A 26,863-nucleotide genomic window follows, 5' to 3' on the forward strand; every position below is an offset into this window, starting at 1 on the left:
TTTTAATGTTTTTTGTCCCATACTTAAAAAGCTTGACCTTATACGTATAAGAGCTAAATAAGGCTATCCAGATTTAAGTGAAGTTGTGTCATCTTTCACAAAAATTAAAGGGTGAAAAGTGAAATGATATATAAATCCTAAATACATTTTTGGAAATTAAGTTCTTTCTGAATTACAATAGAATAATCTTTGCATTTATTAAATTTATATTTGTAATAATAAACACTAATGTAAAATGTCCTTTTGTATCTGTAATTAAAGTCTCGTTACGAAAGCATGCCATGGAAGAAGTTCTGTTTTTGTCATAGAGTTTCTGTAAGGAGAGATCGAGTTGGTGGTGTGTGTAGGGATGTCAAAGTGTATTTTGCCTACGGTGCTAGAATAGCTTGCGCCTGCCTTTCATTTACCTGAAGTTCCTCTGTGGTCTGGATGGTGGACTGTTTTTGGCTTAGATAGAGGAAGGCCTGCTCAAGGTTATCGCAATTGTGAGTCCTCATCAGACTGAGGGGTGACTCTTCAGCCAGGAGAACTCCCTCCCTCATCAGACCAATCTACAGACAGAAAGGGTTACTGGTGATTGACCTATATCTAGGAATGAAATGTAATTAGCTTTAATGGGTCACATATATTGAAACTCTCAATAAAAGATAATAAAATAAAATAAAAATTTAAAAACTCCTTTTATTAAATCCTTAATAAAAGAGAAACAATTTTAAATATTACAATGTGTGCATCATTGTGGGTACTTTAATGAATTCTCAAAATAGGAAATGTTCCACTATTTAAAATAATTAATTTTGTAATCTATGTTGTGCAATAACTGAGAAACTAAATTCCACAAAATATTATAAATTATTATGATTCTGAAACTGTACTTAGAGTGGACGTGGCTTACACATTTGTTCTGGCAGATTAAAGCACCATACAATCGTACCAGGTTTTGGTAGAAATCATACTTATCTACATTATTGAACACTTGTTTGACTGCCATCTGGAATATATTATTTTTACAACAAGTTCGGTCTGAATCATTATGAAATTATAGCACTTATTACATTTACAAGCCTGCTTGAAGGTAAGTTAGAATAAATAGTATTATAAATTTAACGCTGTTTGAAAATTTGAGAGTAATGAAAATTGACCTTAGAGTAATTTCACATATAGTTCCTTATTAGATTGTTGAAACCCATTCATAACTAATAAGGAAATTGTGTTATTCAGAAATCTTCAAACCTTCCAAAACATTCAAATGCCAGCAAGCACTAACATCTTTTCTCTTAACAGTAGCTTACATAGCTGGATGTGATTCAGCCAGTGACGTAACTAGGATGGCTCTGGGGGGGAGGGGATGAATTTTATTGAAAAGCACACTGCATCAGGGGTTATGGAATAAATCAAAATTTAAATAAATTAGGACTAATTCACAGTAAAACATTTAACTGCTGCATTTAAAACGAGTTTGATGATATGGGTATATTTTATAATTTATTAATACTTTTAGGACGGAGGGGGGATGGTTTTGTCCTCCTAATACTATTCCTTAGTTTTGCCTCTGGATTCAGCTGATGTATACTATTTTAAAATCAGATGATTCTATTTAACACCATGATGAATCTAAGGAAGAAGGTTATGAATTGACTGATTATTTTTGAAACTATGTGTATTTTATGGTAGGCTATGGTCCACAAAGTTCTTGTGCTAAAGAATACACCATATTCCCTATATAAGTACTGAATCATGTACTGAATCATAAGTACTGTACCAGTTATTGCTGAATCATTCATAATGCACTATTCCTCAAGTATCCCAGAGGTTTAAGTTTAGTCTCTAAATAATAAGTATTCTCTGTAAATCAGATAACAACTTATTTACAGCAGAACATACTAAAATATTATCCTATATTAGACTGAAACCACATAACTCAGTACTTAGCGTACATTATAAAGAATTCAAGAAAATTACTTACTAGATTTTTATATTATTTTATGTTGAAAGTTGATTAAGGTAGTTTTCAATTTATTAATGAAAGAAACTATCTTAATACTGGTTTTTACTGACTGTAATGGATTCTAGAGTTACTTCTTACTATTTCTTATACATAACTAGGCAATATGAAATAGATTAATATTAATTACATACCACGTTTGCTTGTCTTGCTTCCTCAATATAATGTGTTGTAATTACAATTGTTTTATGTTCTTTTGTCGCTAGTTGCACTAGGTGTTGCCAGATACTGAAAAATTAAACAGGTACCTTTCAGTGATGTAAGATTTTAACAGGTATTTTATTTTACTGTCCATGTAAATTTATATGTCTAAGTAATAATATTCTATAGAACAACAGAAATAATGAAGAAATTAAAAATGAAGTGAAACAGTGATTTTGATATCGACCCAAAGAGTTATTAGAACAGTGAGTGGACACATTTAAATAAGCATGTTGCTAGGAAAAATGTTGAAATGTTTTGCAAATTTTAGCCATTATTAAATAAATTATATTTGAGATACAGTATAGGATTTGTTTTGTTATTGATTGAATAATCATTGTGCTCACCTTTAATCACTGTGAAAGTATTACAATTAAAATCCAACTATTTACCATCTTGAATAGGTAACTAATTAGTTATTAAGTACCTACTGAATATGGCATTGACTCTACTGTAGAATGTAAAACATGTAGATAAAGCAATAAAAGTTAAATATGATAAAATATATAGGCATAATTAAGTGGACCATGGTTACTTAACATCTAACCATGATCATAATGCTAAATCACACAAGAAAATACACAGTATAATTAGATCAATACTAATTATGTGGGAACTAACTCTCATTAAACTACATAACACTGTTTTCCTAATCAATGGTCTATTGTACGTCTTCGTAATGATCAATTAAGATAAGCCAATATGAAAATAGTGTAGGAAAATTTGGGTGTGAACAACCTTATGTTAGATAATGTGAGTCCAACACCTAATATTAATATTTTGGATTCAATCTTTCTTGTTTAACTGGATCCAGTTAGTGAAATCTAAAATAAAGATACAAGTAATTTTGATTAAAATGATACAAGATACAGTTAGATTTCCATTGCAGTTCATAAGGCATGACTTTAGACACACATGTACTGAACCACCTGGTTCTTGAAAACCTCTAGAGTGCATATAACACAATATCTGGAACAACCCAACCTCTAAAAACCCATGATTTATACTGATTATTAGGATCACTGAAATATTGCTAAACTTTAATACTAAAAATATATGACATTTGTGGCTGCTTAATATCGATTAACAAATTAGATTCATAATCTCAGCCTCTGGGAAATCTGCCCATGGATACTTATATCTGGTTCCATTGGAAGGGTCCACCTTCAACCAATAGCTCCCGGTCTACTTCATCTTCCAGTTTATGAGAGCTTTCAGAATCTATAGAATCTTTCTTTTAAAATCATCCAGTCTTTGGAACTCTTAGAGTTGTAGAAGCTTCTGGTCCCTTTTTGGCTTTCCAGACACATTTCTCTCGAAAACTAATACTTGGAAAGTTCCTGCCTCTGGAAGTTACTGGACTGGTTCTCGGAATCTTGGTATCTGAGAGATTTCAACTATTGACATCTTCTGGTTTCTGTGAATTGATGACTTCTGGAAGCTCCTGATATCTAAAAGAGCCGGGAATATGAAAAGTTACAATATATAAAAGTTTCAGGGCTGTAAAGGTTTTTGACCACTGAAACTTTCTCATTTCAAGAAGATTTTATCTGTAAGGTATCTTAGTCTACGGAAGCCTCCGGGGTTCTGTAAGTGTTTGATACCTGCAAACTCCTGGCATCAAAAGGAGCTATTAGAACATTTTGGGCTCTGAGAGGTTTTGGGCACTGGAAGTGAGCTGCTTGCCTCTGGAAGCTTCATGCCCTAGTAGGTTTTTGGCCACAGACTCTAGAATCTTCTGGCCTCTGAGAATTTACTGCTTCTAAAAGATTTTGGGCTCTGGGAATTTCTGGAATCAAGGACCTTCTATTGTCTAGAAACTACTGGTTTCTGTCTTGAAATTACAATTTCTAAAGTCCAGGCCACTGGAAATTTATTGTCTCAAGAGGCATAATGGATTTCTACTTTGTAAGGTTTTATATTATGATTGAATTATATAAAGCAGGCATCATTTTGAAAAACTGCCAAAGAAGGGAAAATTACTGCACAAGAACTCTGCTGAGATTTAAACAAGAAAGAATTGAACTGATGAAGAAGCATTCTCTGTGATGGAGGTTTTGTGACCAAGTGTTCCTATATTGAGTGTATTAAGGTTATACAATAAAAACATAAATATAAAGATCAGTACTCACTTGTGACTGAGGACTGGATCGACACCGACGGTTGGCTCGTCCAAGATGAGCAGTTGGGGGTTGTGTAACAGTGCCACGCAGAATGAAACCCTCCTCTGCTGACCTCCACTGTTACCATAGATGCATGTGGTTATAGTATCAATGTTTTTTCAAAGTATTTTGGTAAATTTTACTTAAAACTTTGCTTTTAATGAAACAATATTTTTAATAATGTCTTAGAACTAAAGTGTCACATATATACACTAAGTTATACTAAATAACTAATTTAGTAATGATATGAACTAGAGTAATATAAACAATTAATCAATGTTTGTTTTGCCAATGCTCAGCATAGTATAAAGAGGTATCGGTTTTACATTATTGAATAAGAATGATGATGATTAATAATTTCAACCAACAACAATTATATGTTTTTAAAACAAAGATGGTGTAGCAAAAATAAATACAAATAGTATTAATTTGCTTTTGTTTTATAAAAGAAACATTTTCAACAAGGTTTTTTGGGTCATCAGCAAAAATATTCAGGAGAATTTTGTTGTACCGGTAGTTCAAAAGAATTGGCATTTTAATGTTCAGGTTCTAAAGAACTGTCTCCTAAAGGCAGAGTAGTGTACAGTAATGTCAGGTACATATTGTCCAGACTCAAAACTTGTTATTAGGATCACCTAAACTCATACTGTATATTAGAAATATTTAACATTTATGGCTGCTTATGGTAATTACATTGATTTTTTATGTTTATGTCACTGTGCCTCTTCCTTACTTATTTATTACCTTCTTCTCTCTCAAAATCTTGATAGAGTGAAGTAGCACAGAGTAACTTTAAAATAACTAAAACCTGAACTGAAGATTGACCACTTACCTGAGTGTATCTAATGTGTTGTGAGCTTCTGGTAGTTCAAGAAGTTTTATCAATTCTTGTGTCCGTTTGTTTATTTCGGCTCTGGTTTTCCCAAATAAATTACCATAAAAGACTAGAGTTTCCTCTATGCTAAACTCCCTATACAAAGCTAGATCCTGGAAAACATTCAAATGCAACAATTAAAAACAATCTTAATTCACCTTACACAACCAGTGTTATAATTATCATTAACGTTTTCCGGTTCAAATTGTGTCAGAAAATTGCTAAACCAATTCAAATCTTGAAATATTTTGACTTTGCTGTGAAGAAAAAATTTTAATTAACAAATGTTGAAACTAAGTTTTGGACCATAGCAATTTTTAGTTGTGGTTTGAACTAAAAACCCTTTATGAGGTTAAAGACATTATATAGTTATTATAAATGACTTACAGTGTCAATCACAGGTTTATAAAAGTATACTTATCATAATTACAAACTAAGTAATTAACTTATTTTAATTACTTTTAACCATATATAAAATGGAAAATATATGTTTACATGGAAAATGTTTTTATTTGTAAATTAAATACAGTGTAATCACCTTTGATGCCTGTAGTGAAGTCTGCGAATAAGAATCAAACTAATTTTGTACAGTAAGATATTATTGGATATTTTGTTTCCAAATAGTAGTCATTGAGATCACTTAAAAATATAAATAATATGGTATCTTAATATTAAATTACAAATATCTGAGGGAATATTTTGGGATAGAACAAATGTTAAAATAATGATAAATTGAACTTAAATTACTTTAATTTACCTGAGGCATGTATCCTATGTTCTTTTTACTCCTTGCTTTCACATAAATCTCTCCTGCATCCAAACGTTGCCTACCCACGATGCAGCTGAGTAAGGTTGTTTTACCACACCCACTGGGACCAAGTAACCCATATCTGGAAATAATTACAAATTTGGAGATTGTTACATCTATTTGGAGTTTTAGTTCTATTCTAGCAGATAAAGATAGATAACAAGTTAAGTTTCTTATGCTTCAGAACTTATTTTGATCTAAATTTTTCAAATTTAGATTAATATTTCAACTGTATAATTTTATGTGTTTTTAAGCTTGCAACACATTTATTTCATGGGTCAGTTTATTTGTTGGGGTGAACATGTAAAACATGTTGTGAAGAAGGTAAACTCTGGGATTTATGCAATTCTCTGTAATCATTCAATGCTAAAGTATCACATATTTATTGAGGAATAGGCTTATATGGTTCTACAACAAAAATAAGCATGAATAAATTATTAAAGTTAAAAAAAAGAAATTAGAATAATGTTAAATCTAAAACATGATGATTCTGTAAAAGACTATTTTAGCAATTTGAAAATTTTAACTGTGTATAGTATGTATATCCTTGAAACTACTTTAATTGAATACAAATATTTTCTTAAACGTGATTATGTAGACCTTCATGTACTTAGTTTCAATATAAGAAAAACTATATTTACTTCAGAACACCATTGTTTACAGGTTTAAAAAATAAATCAAGTTATATAGGAAAATCTTGTAAAAACATTTACCACATAGTACTCAGAAGGAAAATAAAACAGATGTCATGTATTTAAAATCAAGTTTCAGAAGTATATTACAGATATCTTATTTTGTATTCAATCAATGAATTTCAAAGAGTTCTTAACTGAAATGTTAGTTAATTACATTACATTGTAGATTAGATTACACTTTTCATTGTTGTGAATACAAATTTGTAAGGAGAAGAAATTTCAAATATACAATAAAAATAAAAATGTTAAAGTTATGTTTATTTGTTATATTTAGATCTATTTACTTGTGTAGAATTAGATTATTATAATTATGACACTACTCGTTTGTACCTGGTTGAACATGTTGTTAATGAATAAAGATTATTTTAATTTGAATATTATACATACATATCTTTTAAGGAAACTGCTTAACTTTGAACCATTTTATTTCTTTAATTTTGGTAATGGAATTTTGAAAGTGGTCTTGTTTTAAAAGTATGACACATTCACGTCATATAGCGTTTTTGTTTTAATATTATTTGTTATCTAACGAACCAATCTCAGTTTCTTTATTAAAAAAAGAAGTATGAAAAACTATACATATTGTATACAAACTTCAAAACCAGTTGGATGTATTTAAATTGTTTCTTTATTATGAGAAATACCATGAGAAACTACTTCAAGATAAATAAAGGGTGTATAAAATAATTTAAGGTTCAATATTGTTCTTGTATTGAAACAAACTCAAGCTCATTTCAGTACAGTGCAGTGACTCATTTCAGAAAATAGAAATGTGATTTTAAAAGCGTGTTATTTATTATGAAAATAATACTAAAACTGTCACAAAACTGTGCTATTGTTAAGTGTAATAAAATATTTTCATTTAATTAAACCAGTCCTGTTGTGAACAAAATAAATCAAGTAATACTCAAATAACCAATCTAATTGGGTAAAAATTACTGAATAAAACTTTATAAATATATATAAGTAAAGAATAAAATTTTAAATGTTTTTGTGCATTACAATATTACTCAAAAATGGTTTAAAATAAGAAATTTACTAAAATTTGTACCGAAAGTTCTTTTTTAAAAGTCCATTCATTTGATCTATCTTTTAATATTACATGATTGCTCATTATTATCCTGAAGTTCACACGAAGGAATAAGAAGTAAGGAGGGGATCAAATGAGTGCATCCTAATTAACTCTTGGAAAATCCAGATTCGCAACAATTAGAGCCAATTAACCCACTTATGACCGTTTATGTAATAGTAAGACAATAGCTGTTTTCCATTGATTTCCGGGTGCAGTATAAATGTTCAGTAATTTGAATGGCAGGTGACGAAATACAAGAACATGTTATTTTTCTTAGTTTAAAATCCTCTATGATGATAGTGAAGATAACAGGATTTTTTGGGACATTTGACATTGCACAGAGTGACAAAAGAAAAGGTTGTGCGTTACTAATTTTTTGTGTCTTACAACAATTATCATAAAAATCTGTTAAAAGTCTCAAAAGAAATTTACCACTTTTACTTAAAAAGTATCTAAAATGATACCAATTTTATTGCTGTTGTGTTTCACTCTAATTCAAACTCTACTAAAATTTTAAAAACAGTGGAAAACTATGATTAATGAATCCAGTTCATGTAAAACTGTGGTTAGAGTCTTGAATGTTACCAACAAAACAGTTGAATAATGTTATAATCAAAGTTGGGCTGGTAGGTCCTATTCATGTAACCTAACATCACTGTTTGTTTAAGAGTATCTGTAGTAAAATGATCTACAGTTTTTCCCCATAAGAACAGTGTTAAACCTCTTGAAGTTTTATCCCCTTATTTTTAACCGTAGAATTATGGGAGGTGTCTCATTTGTTAGTTTCTTCAATACATTTATTAGTTATTCAGAAAAAAATCTAAAATGAATTTTGTACTTCATTGTTTACATTTTACATTAAAAAAGTATAGGCCTACACCTTACCAAAAAGACTAAAAAGTGTGTGGAAGAGTATTAATTATATCTTTAAAATGAGACATCTCTCATAACACTACAATAAAAATAAGAGTATAAAACTACATTCTGTTCAACATTGTTCTTATGGAAAAAAAACTCTGGGTCATTTTAATACAGTAAGCTATTAAATAAAATCAGGTGAATCAAGGTGTTATCCTCAATACTGTTTTAACTTACATTTTATTTGATAGCTACTGGGATGATTGTAATGTCCAACTGAGAACTTTCATCTAATTACTGTATTATAGGTTCAGATAAATTACTTGTTAGCCACGTAAACGCCATGCCCGAACCTGGGTCATTGAGGTGATAAGCTGGACGCTAACTACTCAGCTGCTGAGGACTGCTGTAAACGTAAGGTTGATTTTAAGGTCACTAGCCTACTTGTGTATCTCTACTCCTCTCACAGCGACTTCACTGGAAGGTGTGTGGTTAACGTCTCAGCTTCTCATCCCAAGGACACGGGTTAGAAACCCGGATAAAGCATGGCATTTCGCCCGCTAACAATTATCATTCGGGTGTAACCTGTTGTAATATGTTCTAATTTATGGTTCAAATAATAAATAAAAAAGGTCAGTATTTCAGTTTAGATAATAATAAAATATTACTTACATGCAGCCCTGCGGCACCGTCATGTTGAGACCACGTAAGACGATGTTGGGCGCAGAGTACATCTTGTAGGCCCCCATCACCAGCACGGCCGCCCCCGCCTGGCCCCCCTCGCCGTCCATCTTCCTTCCCTGCACAGGCACGTAGTATATTATAAGATGGATGAAGAAGGTGATTTAAATAATAATGGTGATCCTATTTTATGCAGATAATATCGTCGTTTCATCATTAATTGCCAGCTAGATATTTCTACATCAGTTAATAATACGAAATTATGGTAAAGTAGGAACAAAATCATGTAAGTTATATTGAAACATTTTCTGTAGCCAGACTTACATCAAACTAGCGAACACAATATTGTGTGGTATATAGACGCGCACATAGGTAAGTTAGATCGGTTCCGTCGTTAGGTTGTTTCACGAGTGCAAGATCGACTAACACTTTGTAAACAAAAAATGTAATAACATTGGGTTATTACAGGTATATATAATTACACACATTATAACCAGGTATTTTCAAGCATTTCACTAAGTGCATATAGGTAAATGGATATCTATTGTGTTATTCATAATTACTCACGCTAGAATTATTTACTTTTTTATAAATTAGAATGTATAGCCGATTTAAAATATCCAGAAAATAGTAGAAAAGAAGAATTAACCAATTCGGTCAATTTTGTAAAAGGAGGGTAACGTTATTCTGAAACATCGTGTAAAATCTTGATTATTTTCAAGCAAACCTATCAGTTTATAATATCTATTTCATAATCAGTATAAACAGTCTCATTTTGTTCAGGATGTGATGCACATTATCTACGATAAGGAACAAACAAACTATTGTTTCATCTGTAATGTAACAGGGCTCAAGCTACAGACTTTGCGTTGGTGCCAAAATGGTACTGGTCAAACCGGTTACGAGTACTCGTAGTTACTGGCTGGACAGTAAAAGACACACTACAACGCGTATTTAACCCATTCGTATATGGTAAGCCTTGGCATTACTCTTGGAAGGGGTCATGGCCAGATATATTTTAATATGTGTGTGTTGGTAGTGGTCTGTGAAATTCATGCTTTCTACAGAATATCTAGAAATGCGACACATCATACACAGTAATCTTTGTTAATGGTGGCATAATTTTATTATACCGTACTCGTCGTTTTTCATGATTCACAAGTTTTATGTGTAAATATGTTATAACATTTAAAAAGCTTGGAATTTATTAAAAATAATATCTTAACCTAACCTATCTTATTGACCTAACTTAATTTAGACAAGTGTAGACAACATCATAACTTAAACATCGGGTTGCAGTACAAGGTTTCCGCGAGTCAGTTCTATAGAACGCCTAGGCAAGGTATGGAATGCCCTCTTTTAAATATTTTTCCTTTCTACGTTGCGTCGGAAAATGTAGGCTTTGTAATGATTAAATATTCTATAAAACGCCTGATTTAACTTATTACCAGTAATATACAAATACACACATAAACATATTTTTTTAATTGTCTGCCGCATGGACCATTTTACGAGAGGTACTTGTTATTGTTTGTTTTTCTAAATTTTTCACATACTGATAGATTTTGTATGATACTGTAGCGAGTTTTGTCATTTAAGAGATAGAATGCAACTACGATGACTTAACATTTATTTCAGATTATCAGTAATCTAGTCTTGGTTTATTCCTGTAATGCAACTATTCAAAAGTTATATTGGGCAGATATGTATGTGTGTTTTTAAAGCTAAAAACACAATAACATAAAAAAATAAAGACATCCATAAGAATTTACTAATGTTTGTTCAAATCTTTTAAAGGAACAGTTGAAAGTATTGATTTGCTTCAAGTATTCGTAATATAATTACTTGTAAATATTTTTAAATTCCCTTTTTATTTAACGTATTAGTTTCGACCGCGGCATTCTCACGTCAGATATCTACATGCTTTACTGTGCAATGTCTGGATAAAACTAGAGCAATCTGGGAAGAGGCTAAATTCGGTTTCAGAGAATGTGAAGATTTTAATGGTCGGTTTTGTTAGTTAGTATACCAAACGTTAATCATACTTAAGATGTTGTTAGCCTGCCTAACTTGCAGTTTCGATTTTATATACCGGTAATCTTTGGGTGATTAATAATGACTATTTGTAAGAAATGAATCGATATTATACCACAGTACAAAAGTTACACAAAGTATACACTAATTTAACTTATCAACCATGTTACTCAGAGATGTTAGACAGTTCATTGAAACAATTGTAATTGGTTCATTCTTAATCGAAACAAAATTAAAGTTGTAATTTAATTTTGATCTTATTAGAAAAAATCTATTTTGAAAACTAATTAACATATAATGCACAGTAATGAAGAAATAGAAGATCGATGTCACCATTATTCTTGTTTTAATAAAGTTTATTGAACCAACATATTGTTTTAAGCAACGAATTTAGGTTTAAGTAAGATTGTCTGTTTTAGTGTGACAATTCTACGTGAACTGAAAAGTTAGAGTAAATTTTTGGTAAATTTCAAAACATATTTTTTAAAGTATGTAATTTAGTTTTTGTTATTTTATAATTTAAACAGTTTTTGAACTCTTTACTTAAAACACACACACACACACACACACACACACACACACACACACACACACACACACACACACCACACACACACACACACACACACACACACACACACAAATGTAGTCGGTATTGTTGTATTTAATCAGTACGTACATCTAGAATACATTTTAATATTTTTAAACTTGACTTGATTTGATTTGTTTTAATGCCGTTAAAAGAATAATTTATTTGATGTTGGATTACGTATTAAAGCGGAAGATGAAAAGCCTTCAAAAACTATTACTCGAAAGCCTTCAAGGAAATACATACTTCTAATTATAAATGTTAATGCGTTTTATTTTGTATATACATGATTTTAATTCATATCGAAATATGTACACTCTCTTATGAATTTTAAAGAGGCCACCGTTATTTATTTTCATAAACCTGAAGACGTGCAAGAAAGAGTAGTTACTTACTTCAATTAGCTATTTCGCAGAACTCGTAAACCTAATGAAACAAACAGAATAGGCCTGTATCACCTTAAAGCACTACAAACAATGTTAAAAGTTGAAATTCTCCTATCCACTACCACTCCGAATATCGCCTGAGACACTACTGGTGAACAGCAAATGGACTACGCCGTTGTCTCCAAGGTTACCCACTGCAGACTTGAAGCAGATCTCGTTTTCTTGTAATTCCTGCCCCTGAAGAAATGTCCTCTAAAAACCTCTCTGGCCGGTTTCTTCTTAATTTCCGCATCCGCTTGTGTTGAAATCGAAGCCATGGATTTTACGGATGGATCGACACCAACTCAAAGCACTCTCACAAAAAAGGTCAACGTACAGAAGAACTTGTGTTAGTATTACAAAATTCAACTAAAATGCAGCAATTTTCATTGTTTTTGGAATTACTTAGGATTGAACTCTTTTTTCTATAGTATTGTTAAATTTTTCATACTTTTACTTTATTAGTCTATGCCCAACACATCATGAAGGTACACGGTGTTAAAGAACAGCCTTTTATGATCGATTGCAGTCTCCTATGCACAAAAACAATAAAAACTAAATGAAAGAGTAAAAATCTTCGTCTGCAGTCGAACTTAAAACATACATCTCTTTTGTCAAGTTTAGCCAGTGTGTCTAAAAACATATAGACCAAGATTTTATCTCAAGCAGGTTAGGCCTGCGACAAGCACATCATTGTTTTTGTTATATTCTGCAATGTTGTATTGAATTATAACGTATATAACCATTTCTTGAAGTATCTTAAAATGAATATATACCGTATTTACAATTGCATCTTCCCATACATGTACAAATGTAATCAAGAAAACATTAACAATTTATCGATTTATATATTTATCGGATAAGTTTATCGCCGTAAGATAAATACAAAAGTGGCTCAGACTCAGTACGCAAAACACAACGTTTAAAATAAGTCATTCAAAATATACATAATATTGTAAAGAATAATACAAAATATTTAACACAGGTTTTAGTTATTATGTTAGGTTTTGGTTGTACACTGATATACGAGTAAATCCATAATCACGTTAGTTAGAACACTGTCGTGTAACTAACAGAATTTACGAATAACTCTGATGGTATGTGCTTGGTTTTTTCCAGACATCCTTGAACAAAAAGTTGCCCTGTAAGTCTGAAAACAAGTGAGTCGCCAACGATTATCTGAGGACACAGCAGACAGTAAAACCACATTTGGTTCAAGGCCATCACATAATTGTAGTTACGGTGAGTGCTATAATTACGTCATTAGCTTATACTTGCTGTCGTCACGACGGGTGCCTTAGTAATGAGTTTTTGATCAAAATTATGGACCTTTGACTATCGTGACAAGTGAGCAACAATATCAAGGTTTTGAGGATCAGGAATAAGTATCAAACTTGAAGGTGGAGGATGTTGTTTGGTTGGAATGGTGTTGGGAATAAGTTTCTTGTGATTCATAATCTGCAATAACCTGCATAATGACATGAGGATATTGAAAATCCTAGAACACACAAAAACCAATGTAATTATTGCATGCAGAAAATATGCAGGACTTGACTCCTGCCAGAGACCACAACACCAATATTTCCCGTGAAGCAGATAGACTCTATTAGGAAATTTATCTTAATTGTAACATTTTATAAAATTGTATTTGAATCCAAATTCCACATATAATCTTCTATTATTTTCTTGACCCTTGGGTGCAGTTTGTAACAGTACTCCTTACGTTGGGCACCTAGCTATAAATAATTAATAAAAACCTTCAAAAATAAAATTTAAAATCCGTCAAAATCTGGAAGGTCCGCTATGACCAATAATAGTACACTCTTTCAACGAAACTCTCATTTAAAATTTTAAATATGAAACATAAAAGAAGCAAACGGTGTAACTGTCGAGCAGCCTCAACATTTTGAAGCCTGGTCATCTTTTGGATCCGGAAAGTCCAGCGAGGACAGCGACCTTTAACCTCTACACTGGCCGTGTCCTCGACATCTCAAGGTAATCTTCTCCCGGATTCATTAATCTCTATTGTTTCTAATTTTCATCCGGTCTCCACAAAGAGGACAGTCTAACTAGGTGTACTCTGGACGCAGTTAATTATCGAAGAGCAGGAAACAGAAGATTTTCGCAACATTGTCAGAGCTAGCTAACATTCTAAGAGTCTGTGGTTTGAAATCACCACATTTCCTGGTAAACTTTTCCACACGACGTATTATTTAATGCAAATGTTGAGTTCAGCTTCATTTCACCCTCCGATTAGTGCAGCATCTGACGCACCATAATATGTAATGCATTTTATTTAGTACATTGTTTTGATATAATAAATAATCTTTAATATATTTTAATCAACATAACTACTGATTGTAAATTGATTGTACAATTACAGTAATTAGAAGTGTTGCTATTAACAAAAAATGATTCAAATCACCTAGGATTAAACGAAGGTAAATTAAACTCGTATTTGTTGAGTTTTCCCGATTGTTAAGAATACTAGGCTAATTATTATCCCCATAAATCATATATGGTAAAATTGTTATCACCGCGAGGCTAACCTGCGCTGCACGTGTACTCCGGATAAGCGAGCGTGTTGATGGTCAGAAAAACTGCCAGTATGAGATGCAACATGAATAATAATATTTGTATTGATCAACACTTTCTCCTATTATTTCTGATGATTTTTAAATACCATATTTAGGTAATGTATTAAATAACATTTTAAAACCATTTATAAAGTTTTAAAACTTATTTTAAATTTTCTTAATTGACAATTTCCGCAAACGGTACGGATAACCCGTCCTCAGACAATCAATCGCTTACTGTAGTTGTATAGTTGTTGTCAATTAAAACAGAATTCTAAAATAATAAACTGTACCATTTCAAGAGCCATTTTACACAGTCGAACCTCTTGAATGAACGGAGCGAGTGTAGCCTACTATTCGGTCATGGACCAGGTCGCGTAATTATTACCGCGTTATGCGTGAGGCAACAGCCGACGTAATAGATAGCCCATTGTTAAACAGCTGATGTGAACGGAAAGCGGGTCACCGGTTCACCAGCCGCGACCATTGCCGCCTTGATATCGTTCTAATTGTTCTTTGTAATTAGCGGTTCCTACTATAACAAATACCGACTTCTATTATCACGTAGCAAGCTTGTTTGACAGAACTTTTCCTCACGTCTATTGGTTTTGATTAGACGAATTTTTGTTTATTAACTTGAGTAATAAGCACTCTTTTAGGTAAACAAAAGTTTATTATGTGTGAACAATTTAGTACATTGTCTTCTATAAGAACACAACCAAAGGTCTTTCTCTCTCTAATATATATATTCTCATTGATTTATATAAATTATGTCAAACTGAAAAATATGACTTGTAAACACTATGATTTGGTTTACGTAAACCTTTTGTTATCCTCCCATTTCGACCACCACCAAAACTAGTACGAATATCAATTCATTTCTTTCTTAAGGAAAATCTCTTTATGGATTTTACTAAAATATAAGTTGTGGTGTTATCAGGCCATTCCCACCACAGCTATGTTATTTCCAATTTGTTTAAACTTACAGTCTTGAAAGCATAGAGAAATATGCCTACTTCCGATTCTACTTTTCGTGCATATCCACAATAATCTGTAATAGTTCAATTAATACTGAAATAACCGGAGCCATTAAATAAAGTATCATGGAGTGTTGGAGAGAAATTTGAGTAATTTCCCGAGTCCCGCCGGTGACTGCAGGATCCCAAAACGCTGTTCTTGAAACCTAAATCTAAAATGGATCAGGAACTGACATTTCTCCCAGTAACTATCACCTATCATGGGGGTGTTTAGAATGTAATTTAAAAAAAATATGCCCATGATATTTATGTTTTCTTTTTCAACGCGTAATTGCGTGCGAAGCCTCATGTTTATGTTAAATAATCTATTTGTCCTGATCAATCTGAACTCTATATTTTACGGTAACTTACGTTATATTATACGGAAAAGGCTTCCGATGACGATATCCAAATTCGTAGTATAAAATTCTGTAGGTTAATTATTGGTTTTTGGCATCACCAGTGTAGTATTGATGAATTTGACATTAGCGCCATGTTAGCGGAACATAGAAACATCCGATTCCGGTGAAAGAAAAATACCAGGGCGGATTGCGTTGGTATATAATTTTGGACCGATTGAAGACACGGAGTTTCAATTTAGTTTTTTATTCTTTACTGTGTGGTTATTTAGTTAAACACTTCCACCCATTCAAGAAAAAGAGGATTTAGAGTTGAATGTCTAATATGTTAATGTATTCATTTGTTCATTTGTTATGAATGAGTGATAATTGTTACTGCACCGTTAGTACAGTTTTACTCCTTGTATTACTACAATAAAAATATTTGATCATTTCTCATTGGCTACACTCGTTATTTTAAAAGGAAGTACATGGTAGGAGTACGTCACAGCACGTGTCGCGTAACCGGCCCGGCGACAGGACACTCGGGCTTTTGTGCAATTATGAAATTCGGGCCCCTAGATTGAGGCAACCAACCTAATTACCTTGAAAATTCACTTTCTGTCAACACATAAAAAACCACACAATGTTAACATTGCAAGCAATATTTTAATAAACTGTTACCTAACTTACTTTGTTGTTACTTAACCGATTTACTTTCCTCCAGAAGAAATATACCAAAGCCATGATCTTTAAATTTTTTTTGTATTGTATGTAGTTATGTATATGTGGATTAATATTAGTAAACAAATGAAAAATAGAAAACAGTTATTACGTAAGCGGATTTACGTAGGTTTTATCAAATAAAAAAACTTAATTGAACCTCGTATAAAAAATCAATAATGAAACATTAGGCTCATTTCAACATCAAACATCATGAAAATAGCCCTCTTCATTGCAAACCATCAATTATATAATTATATTTCAAACTCTAGCCAAATCAGATTCCATTGCCAAAATGCTGAGATAATTCATCTTTTTTTGGTTCATCGTTGATCGATTAGCACTTTTTATCCTTTTTATCAAACTGAAACTTCTCTCTACTTGACTTAAAGGGATGCAGCAGAACAACCTGATTGCTATAGTAATTTTCGGATACAAACTGTCCAGTTTGGTCTTCCTTAGAGCATTCAGAAATTGTAAGGGTTGAAGAGATTTGTCTCCTAAGTTGGTGTTTTATTTCGTTAAAAGTTTTAGTGTCTATGTCTTCTTTGTAAGTCTGGCACAAATTCAAACATTGCTTTTCAATTACATCATCTTCTTCCTAAATATACGCCCAAAAGAAGTTATTGATTTTTCCAGAAAATTAAAATCTTTGACTAAAACCCTCTGAGACTGAGTTAAGAAGCTTATTGAAAATATTGATTATGACATTTTTCTCTTTAGTTTCATTGGATGTTCCGGTACACATCTTGTTGATAAAGCATCTCGTCATGGAAAAGATTTCTTTTCTTCAGTCTTTTCCCCTTAAAATTCGTTTCACATTCTACACTTTCAGCCATGTTCGTGGCCACTAGCTTAGCCTCAGTGTAGAGATTACTCCAATTCTTTCGCTTAAATTTAAGTTCCTCCATTAGGTTACTAGTGTTCTTTGGCTCCATGTCAAGTGTTGCTGATTGGACTTGTAATAGTTTACTTCTTATCAACTGCATTTTAAGCTATATTGTTGACATCATGATGCACTCAAACGATCTTGAGTATTTCATTAGCCCTTTCAAATCTGCCTTGCTCTCTGCTTTTAAAATAAGCTCCTTAAATTCAGGGCATGAATAATGAGTGGCAAATGTTTCACAAACACTATCTTCTCGGGCCGACCATCTCGTTTGGGAGGTATTATGTAGGGCACGTCCTATACGTTTTTCTAAGTATTCCAATCTTAGAGAGTTTCTAGAAAAAAGTTGTGTCTTTTGCAACAACCCAAAAAATGTTATCACTTCCTCGCAGCATTCAGCAGCATCAACTCCACACAAGTTCAGGCTATGTGTAGCACAGTTGTTATAATAGGCCAAATTGTTAAGTTCAATTATGATGGCTTGAGCGCCTTTATAAACAAACTTCTGCCATTTATGACCCATTATCACATCCTCGTCCTCTGCATTACTTCAACGGAATTGAGCGTTTGCTGAGTTCTTCAATGATAAAGTTAGCCATATATGCTCCAATTTTATTGTGTTACAGTCAACTAAATTAAAAAAAAATCGCTTGCAAATTTTAAATTCCGATACAATATAACAGATTTTTCAAGATCAATGTTGTTTGCTCAGTATGTGAGGCATCGGGGGTAGAGTCTGCAATAGTAGCAAAATATTTTGGTTTCTTTCTTTTTTTCCAAAACCTTCTGTCGAAATCTTTCCCCACAAACTTGTATAAACTCATTTAGTGAGTTTTTAGACAGACAATAAGACATGGTTAACCATAAAACTGCCGTAAAAGAGTTAGCTAACGATCAGCCAAATCCCACGAAGTGACATGCACCATCATCAAACGATGTTGCTTGTATAAAAGTAAGCTCAATGCAAAATTTCTAATTGTCTATAGGTTAGTTCGTTCCTGAGATATAATGGAGACAGAGAGACAGATAGAAATGACATTTTCCCAGTCTTTCGAGGGATATTCTTCGCTAACGCTCAGCTAATATGGAGACTAACAAAATGGATTTAAATTTTCTTTTGATGGATGACAATTTTCAGTAACTGAACAATATAAGGGTTTCAATTATATAACTGTACTCAGACTCGAGGTGTATAATCAACTGTTCACGTTTTCCTCCTCCGAATCGGCTGGGGTCGCCGGTGTCACCAATAACCACCGATCTCCGACCTGATGGAGAAACCACAGACCACAGAAAAGTGAAGAGTAGAACAAGAGGTCAGGACGCGGCAAAGGTTGGCGCTAGCATGTGCCTTGTGGGTGAAACTCTGATTATCTAGACATTATCTTGTAATTGTCAATATAGGTCATGAGTGCAATATATGAAGAAAGAAATATACAATACCTGGAAAACTAATTGCATATATAAAAAATCACGCATGTTGCTGAAACTCAAAAATGCATATAGCGAAAGCGGAATATTTTTTTCTAGCCTTTAAATGTGATCTTAAACATTTTAAATAGTTTCTACTGTTTGATAAAGATACTGTAATTTAAAAGCACTGTCATGAAATTTAATGACAAACCATAGCAGAGTCAATTTACATTAACTTTAACACTTGAAGAGTTAAGAAATGTTGGATTATAAAATCCAACTCTTATGAAGTGTGATTCCAATTGTTTTATGGAACTGTATTTGACACAACAATATTCCATAAACTAAATAAAACATTCCTCAAAAATCAACATTTAACAAAATACTATAATTCATTTACAAAGATGTACGAAATTCATTTTTCATCACTTTATATATTTTGTTACAATGAAAGATGGAGGATTCTATACTGTGGGAGTGTCTTTCAGGTGTAAAGGAGGAAATATGGTTGAACGAGTCTGCTTATAAGTAAAGTTAATTATTTCGTAGCAAGTACAATCACTTTCATAGTGCAAAGACAACACAGATAGTTCTACAGGTTTACATAAGTTAAAATACCGGTATTTACCTATATCGATAAATATTAAAATCCCAACCCTCTACATCCAAAGCGTCGCATGGACATCTTTGGACAATGCTAAAATACAATAAAATAAGGTAGGACTACGCCATACCGAGTGTCGCTAGGGTTCGATGCCAAATGTTTAGTCTACAGCTCATTTCAATATTGACAGAGAGAACGACAGACAATCATGCGGCAAATACATTTTTATATTCCCGACAAACAAAAGAGAAACTGTATCGGCTTACTTAATGATAAGTTTAAACAACGCTTTGAATGTCACGGTTATACATGAAGCATCATAGAACTCATTCTTTTTTACATAATAATGAAGTTTCAAGCAAAGTGTATATAGTCTGCAGATGAAATATTTCGCAAGATATCTCAAGTATATGCCACATACACTCACTTTATATTCATATTTTCCCATTAAATTGGGTTTCATGTCAGTGTTTAAATAAAACAATTTTTCACACAAATTAGAAATAACATGATATTGGATGGGTTTACACATGATAATATGTCACATGTTAAAATATCTAATGATTATACTCAGTTTGTTTACACATTTATTTCTTGTGTTATTTTATCGTTGTCACAATGGTTACCCATAAGACCAATAAAAATGTTTGCTAACGCTAAACAAAATCCCATGGAGTGACTTGCACTATAATCTAACTCAATGTCCCTCTATAAATGAAGCTTCGTGGAAAAGTTCAAGTCTATAGGTCATTTCTTTTTCGAAATATGTAGAAAGACAGACAGATAGAAATAAAAATGTTCCATCCCCACGAGTGATAAGCTTCGCTAACGCTCAGCCAATAACAATTTACGAATGAGACTAAGTGTTATTGAGCAAAATTAAACTTACAAACAAGTAAAACACTGCCATCAAATATACATAGATAAAATAGAATGTCATTGGGTGTAAACAGCTGTTCAAAAATAAGAAAAAAAATTCCCACCACACAAGTCTGGGAAAAAGGTCATAAAGGTGACACTAAATATATATTTTAACACAAACTAAAATAAAATCCGACTTTCAAGTAGCTATATTACAAACCCAAGAGAAAGATTATTACATCATAATCATATTACATCTCATACCTATTACATATTACATCTCAGAGAAAGATGTGTGGTTCCAGTTGTGTACCTCGTGGCCCAGACCCAAATCGCCACGATATCCAGCAGCATCAACGGATTTCCCTCCTACAAGGTTGCCAAACGGACCACAAAGAAATATACGAAAACTGTCTTCACACAACAAAGAACTGTGCCTGATCCAAGGACTGAACTGTTATGGCATTCTTGCCACGCCGCGCGAATTCATTGGCCAATGTAAATAGACCATAAAAGCCGTGGCTTGCTTACAATGAATTCAGCCATCTGTTTCATTGATTCCTCTTACCTCCAGTCCAAACTGTAATTCTCGGGGCCTTCGACAGAATTATTTTAGGTGCCTTTAATTTATGTTTCAAACAATAAGATTGAATAACAACTTTAAAAAAATGCGAGCATATGAAACAATATTGTATTTTAGGATTTACAAAAAAAACTATCAAAGTTAGTATTTTTTCATGAGGGCTGTACATTTTTCAGTAGTTTGATATGTTTATGTTCCAATAACATGATATTTTGGTTATTAAAAAACGTGTGCGAAAGATTCAGCCAAATACAAAATTATGATAGGCAAAAGAAGTGCACTTGTACAATAATTGCATTCTCTAGCACTCCGAATATACTTTTATAATGAAATTATGTGTAATTTTATATTGATTCTAACTCAACCACCGATACGGATATACAGTCAAAATGAGCTCACAAGAATTGCCTAGCATTCTAGCTTGCATCTAAGTTGTCAAAAACCGATGACAGTATAAGGGAAATAACACTTTTCTAGTCTGAGGGATTCAAATAAATATGTTATTACCTTAAAGCACAATTTACATAAAAAACCTGTACCGGTTGATAGCACCGGTTTTGATTTAGGATCATCACTTCAGTTAAATCGCAATGAGCCAGAATTACTTCCACATATGATCCTACGCAGTAAAAAAGCCCCCATTGCTGAAGGTATCGGATATCGCAGGGCTGAATATTATAGGTTTTACTGCATTTGTTTCAGCTAACAATTCACAACAGCATTATACTACCTGCGCGGGAGGCGCAGTATGATCAGAGCCAGTAACAATTGTAGAGTCACACATAACATCATCGGTTTGTAGCTGAGCATGCTATGGGTTGTAAACATTGGTTTATCCATTCTACTGACATTAGCCTGTGTCTGGACAAACGTGGCAGTTCTTTCTCGCGCCATCACCCTTTCTGGTCAAGGTCGAACGCACAGGCAACACGCTGCCTGCTGTCCACAGAATTAGATTACAGTTCAAGACATATAAATCTAATCACCGCCCTCTAGGTGGTGTATACTGTCAAAACTATATATAGTCTCGGTACAAATATACCCTATGATGATCAACGAATTAAGGATACTGTCTTTTGTAGGGTATGAACTAACCTATTCAATGGATATAAATCCACACATGAGATTCTTTACATAAAGCGGTAGGAAATTGTAATTTAAGGTATGCAACAAACTAGTATACTGTACTCGATAATAATAATTATATCAGAAATTTACAATATCAAAAATAAAACTGCATCGACCTTCAACCTCGTCAGAACATCAAGGTCAGGCAAGGCTGTACTTTCATAATTTAACTGGTAATTCTTACAAATAATGTGTTTGTCAATGTAATCCACAGGTGGAAAACATCTTATTTCGATCGATTAATTTAACTGTGTGAGAACTAGCTAAGAACTTCAACCGGGTTACACATTTCTCCAAATTTAATGATAAGGATACTTTACTTTCACTGACGAACACGAGTTCACTTTAATGTTGTATAAGAGTTTCACTAAAAATAAATAAATAAAATTTATTATATTTATATATCATATTTATTTATTTTAAATGAACAAAGGAATCACATACAAAACCCGTAGCCCCATTATACGATAGTGGCAAAGTTTAGGATCTTAGTGGAAGATCTATGTGGTCTAAAATAAAGCATGCTTGTTTTATCTACGATTATAGACAAACTGTGTCTTTCGAACCACACACTGAGATTCAGTATACCTAATACTGACTGTAGAGAAGCATCAAGTAATTGAGTAGTATTTGCTCGTACTATACTTTACGAGCAAATATAACTCATCATCACGAGCTGTATTTATCATCAAATATACTTTAGTGTATTTGATGATACACTTGTATCATCAGCCTATTGCACAAAGTGATCCTTTAAGTGGGTGTTAAGATCATTTGCATGTAGCAGAAACAAAAGAGGACCCATAATAGAGCCTTGGGGAACGCTAAAGTTTATAGGAAGGAACCTAGAACATGATTTGCTCAAAGAATTCAACACCTCAACACATTGAGTTCTACCAGAGAGATAGGAGTGAAATCATTGCAAATGAAACTTCTCTAACAACATAGGCCTCCAATTTTCTTACAAGAAATTAATGGTTCAGAGTGTCTAAAACTTGACTCAGATCACAAAAGATCCCAGCCGTGCATTCCACCCGATCCAGAGCCGTGAATGCAACAAAAAAGAAGTAATTTATGGCATCAGTATTAGATTTATTTCATACACATCCGAATTGAGTTGGCGAGATAAGGTGATGCTTCTCAAGAAAGTTAATCAGTCTGTCATGAATGATGCGTTCATAGACTTTACTTAATACAAAAAGAATAGATATCAGTCTATAATTATCTGGTGAATTATTGGATCTCTTCTTAAATACCGGTATAACTTTTAAATGAGGGGAAATTTACCCTGGGATATTAAATTATTAAGTAAGACAATCAACGGCACTGCTGAAGGTGCTGCTACTTATTTGATTATCGCCGGACACACGTCATAAATATCAGTAGCATAGCTAGACTTAAGGTTTGAAATTACATTAAAAATTTCATTTTCTGAGACTGGTGTAATGAAAACAGAAAAATTGCACCGAAAAAAGCAGTTGATGGTTGAATATTAGGTAAACTTTGAGGAACCTTTGAAACGTTTACTAACATATACTGAACGTCATTTAAGTCCATCACACAATTAGGCAGACAGATTTTCTACTCTGTCTGCCTGGAGGCGCACTCATCTCGAACATGAAATGAGCTGTAGAATTAGGTTTTATATAACTTCAGCCAAGCCTGTTACGCGACACGTGCTGTGGTGGTGTGGGATACTCCTACTTTGTATATTATTTACAATTTAAGATCCGTTTACTTATGCGAATTGGGTTTGAAATCGTGTACGTTATGAATTTTTACCAAGAGAATGCACAAAATCAGCCAACTACGTGAGATGGGTTGACGCGATCTATTTTTTTATTTGCGATTATTAACAAGTTACAAATGCAAAGATACAGATGAGAAATTTGGCTGGACTCAGCGTAGCAGATAGACGGATCTATGAAATGACAGAGTTCTCTCTCGCTTTTTAGTAGCAAGTATACAAAGCTGGCGAGACTGGTCTGTAGACTACAAGATGACAGAACCTGTTGGCATTGAGGCAGGCCACACAAGTTGTGACTTCCCTATTTTCTCCCAGACAGTCGGACACAAGATAAAAACTTTTGTGGCGGACATTACAGATCAAAACAGATAAGAATTACCATAGTTAGTGTCGCTGAAGTGATAGACCATCATCTCACATAGTTAATTACGATTAACTATGTGAGATGATGGCGTTTTCTCAAGCTAAAGAATATTAGTGAGAAAAAGTCTAACACTTTAGGGACAAAACATTCAGAAAAGCCTTGCTTGTCACTACGAATTTAGAGTGACTGGTGTTTTTGTACAACTTCTTTGATGAGTCATTGAATTTAATGTATGACCAATTTTGGTTATAGTATTATATATATATATATATATATATATATATATATATATACTGTATATATATATATATATATATATATATATATATATATATATATATATATATATATACTATTATATGAGTGTGTGTGTCCTAGAAGTTACCCACGGCTTCACACGCGATTTCACAGTTTTTGCATCTTTATGAACACTTCTGGTTGGAGTGAATTTTATTTTCCATTTCCATTTTGCCATTGAAATTTATTTGTTCCATACTTGAATTTGCCTTGTTTCCCGATCAAGAAAAATATATATCACAAATCAAAGAAGCCAACTTCTGTAAAAAGCGAACTAAGATGAGTTTTATGTCATTCTTAAAATTTGTGGTAAAAGTTAGATAGTAACATTGCCTTTCAGATCTAATACGTAGATTTGATAAAAAATGTACAGAAAAACTATTTTACTAATGATGACTGCGGTTTTTTCTTTATAAACTGAGAAATATTGTTCATATTTTAGTACATGTAGAGCTGGAAATGGTACATTACGGTAGTTCAAAATAGTCCAACGAACTTTCATCTAGTCTAGTTCTCGCACACTGCTTCAAAGGGAGTCTTCGGGCTCAAATTCTATCTTATGTTTTATGACATTTTCTAAGGTAGTACTTGCTGAAATCTAGTGGCCTAATCGCTCAAATCTGAAACAGCTTTCAAAATAATGGTTAATCCTATTATTATTAGAAATTAATTATATTACAATGTAATCACTATAAATGTAAACAAATTGAAAATAATAAACGATATTTACATACAGCAGTTGATTACGTTTGACAGACTCTTTAAAATAATATTTCACAACTTTAGAGACCAAGATGCCATTTTTCGCTATTTTAAAGGTCAGTGGGTCGTAGCCCTGAGGGATTTTCGAAATAAGAAGAGGCCTATATTCATCTAAGATACCGTAAGAATGCCCATGTAAAATTTCAGCACAACCATCTGAATAGTTTATGCGTGAAACTGTTGTGGTTTTGAGCAGAAGAAGAATTAAGGTAAAATCAATCAATTAGGGATATACAGAGAATCCTGACACCGTGAGGACGCCTTTCGTCTGACTCGAAGAACCTCACTTCAAGGTCTTCTTAGAATCTGAGCACAGAGAGTGAATCTTGACCTTGAAAGTGAAACGTCAATGACGGACATGATTTATGCAGAATGGAAGTTAGCTTCGATCGCTTGGCCGCAGTTGTGGCTCCTACAGAAGATGGGTTACTATTGTGCAAGATTGGGAATATTCGATACCAACAACTCCATAACCACAAACTGTTGAATATTAATACTCGTATTGGAAATTTCCAGTACTGAAAAATGAAATTATTTTACTTATACATGTGGTTTTCATATATTGGTTAAAAAGGCAATAATTATAATAAATACTTTGATATTTTAGAATATATTAAACTAACATTTGAAACTCAATACTACCAAACCGTTAAAATGCATCGAAACATTCGATATCGTAAGAGTGAAAAGGAATATAAAATTAATTCCAAAAAAGAAAATAACTTAAGTTAGAAGGATGACAGATATTTCATGTTAAATAATTACTACATTTTTGAAGCTCTTGTCTTATTGGAAATTATATATCAATTTAAACAAACTCTCCAATAATATAAGTTTTTATTTTTGTGAGGCTTTTTGAGGAAGGAACATAGGGCATGTTTGAAATACCAACAAGAAAACAGATCAGCCATGGCAAAACATGCACTTCAAACTGGACACTCTTTTTCAAATGCAAAATTATTAAAAGAAGTACAAAATAAAAATTTCTCGATGCATATGAAACAATTTTTATAAAGAAGAACAAAAATAATCTAGTAAACAACGAACCTGGGCCTTTTAAAAATTCACCGTTACTTTATTTGATCTAACTAAATATCAACTTTATTTTATATATATATATATATATATATATATATATATATAACATACCGTCCTGTC

The 26,863-nt window shown here is 32.7% G+C and overlaps 1 protein-coding gene across 2 annotated transcripts in view; it reads right to left on the bottom strand.

Annotated features, from left to right (window-relative positions):
* The window catches only part of LOC124363369 (ABC transporter G family member 23-like), a 53,070-nt gene that overhangs the window by 12,370 nt on the left and 13,837 nt on the right, over positions 1-26,863 (bottom strand). Inside the window, exons 1-7 of one of the 2 annotated variants that reach the window (XM_046818621.1) lie at positions 12,375-12,524; positions 9,348-9,475; positions 6,000-6,132; positions 5,201-5,355; positions 4,339-4,446; positions 2,140-2,233; positions 408-551 (exon numbers count right to left, since the gene is read on the bottom strand). In XM_046818621.1, coding sequence (XP_046674577.1) covers positions 408-551; positions 2,140-2,233; positions 4,339-4,446; positions 5,201-5,355; positions 6,000-6,132; positions 9,348-9,466 — 753 coding nt within the window. In that variant the 5' untranslated portion in view covers positions 9,467-9,475; positions 12,375-12,524. Of the gene's footprint in view, positions 1-407; positions 552-2,139; positions 2,234-4,338; positions 4,447-5,200; positions 5,356-5,999; positions 6,133-9,347; positions 9,476-12,374; positions 12,525-26,863 lie in introns of those variants that run through there. The other variant, XM_046818626.1, reaches the window with a different exon arrangement.

Source organism: Homalodisca vitripennis, chromosome 1 (assembly GCF_021130785.1).
Source record: "Homalodisca vitripennis isolate AUS2020 chromosome 1, UT_GWSS_2.1, whole genome shotgun sequence".
Lineage (NCBI taxonomy): Eukaryota > Metazoa > Arthropoda > Insecta > Hemiptera > Cicadellidae > Homalodisca > Homalodisca vitripennis.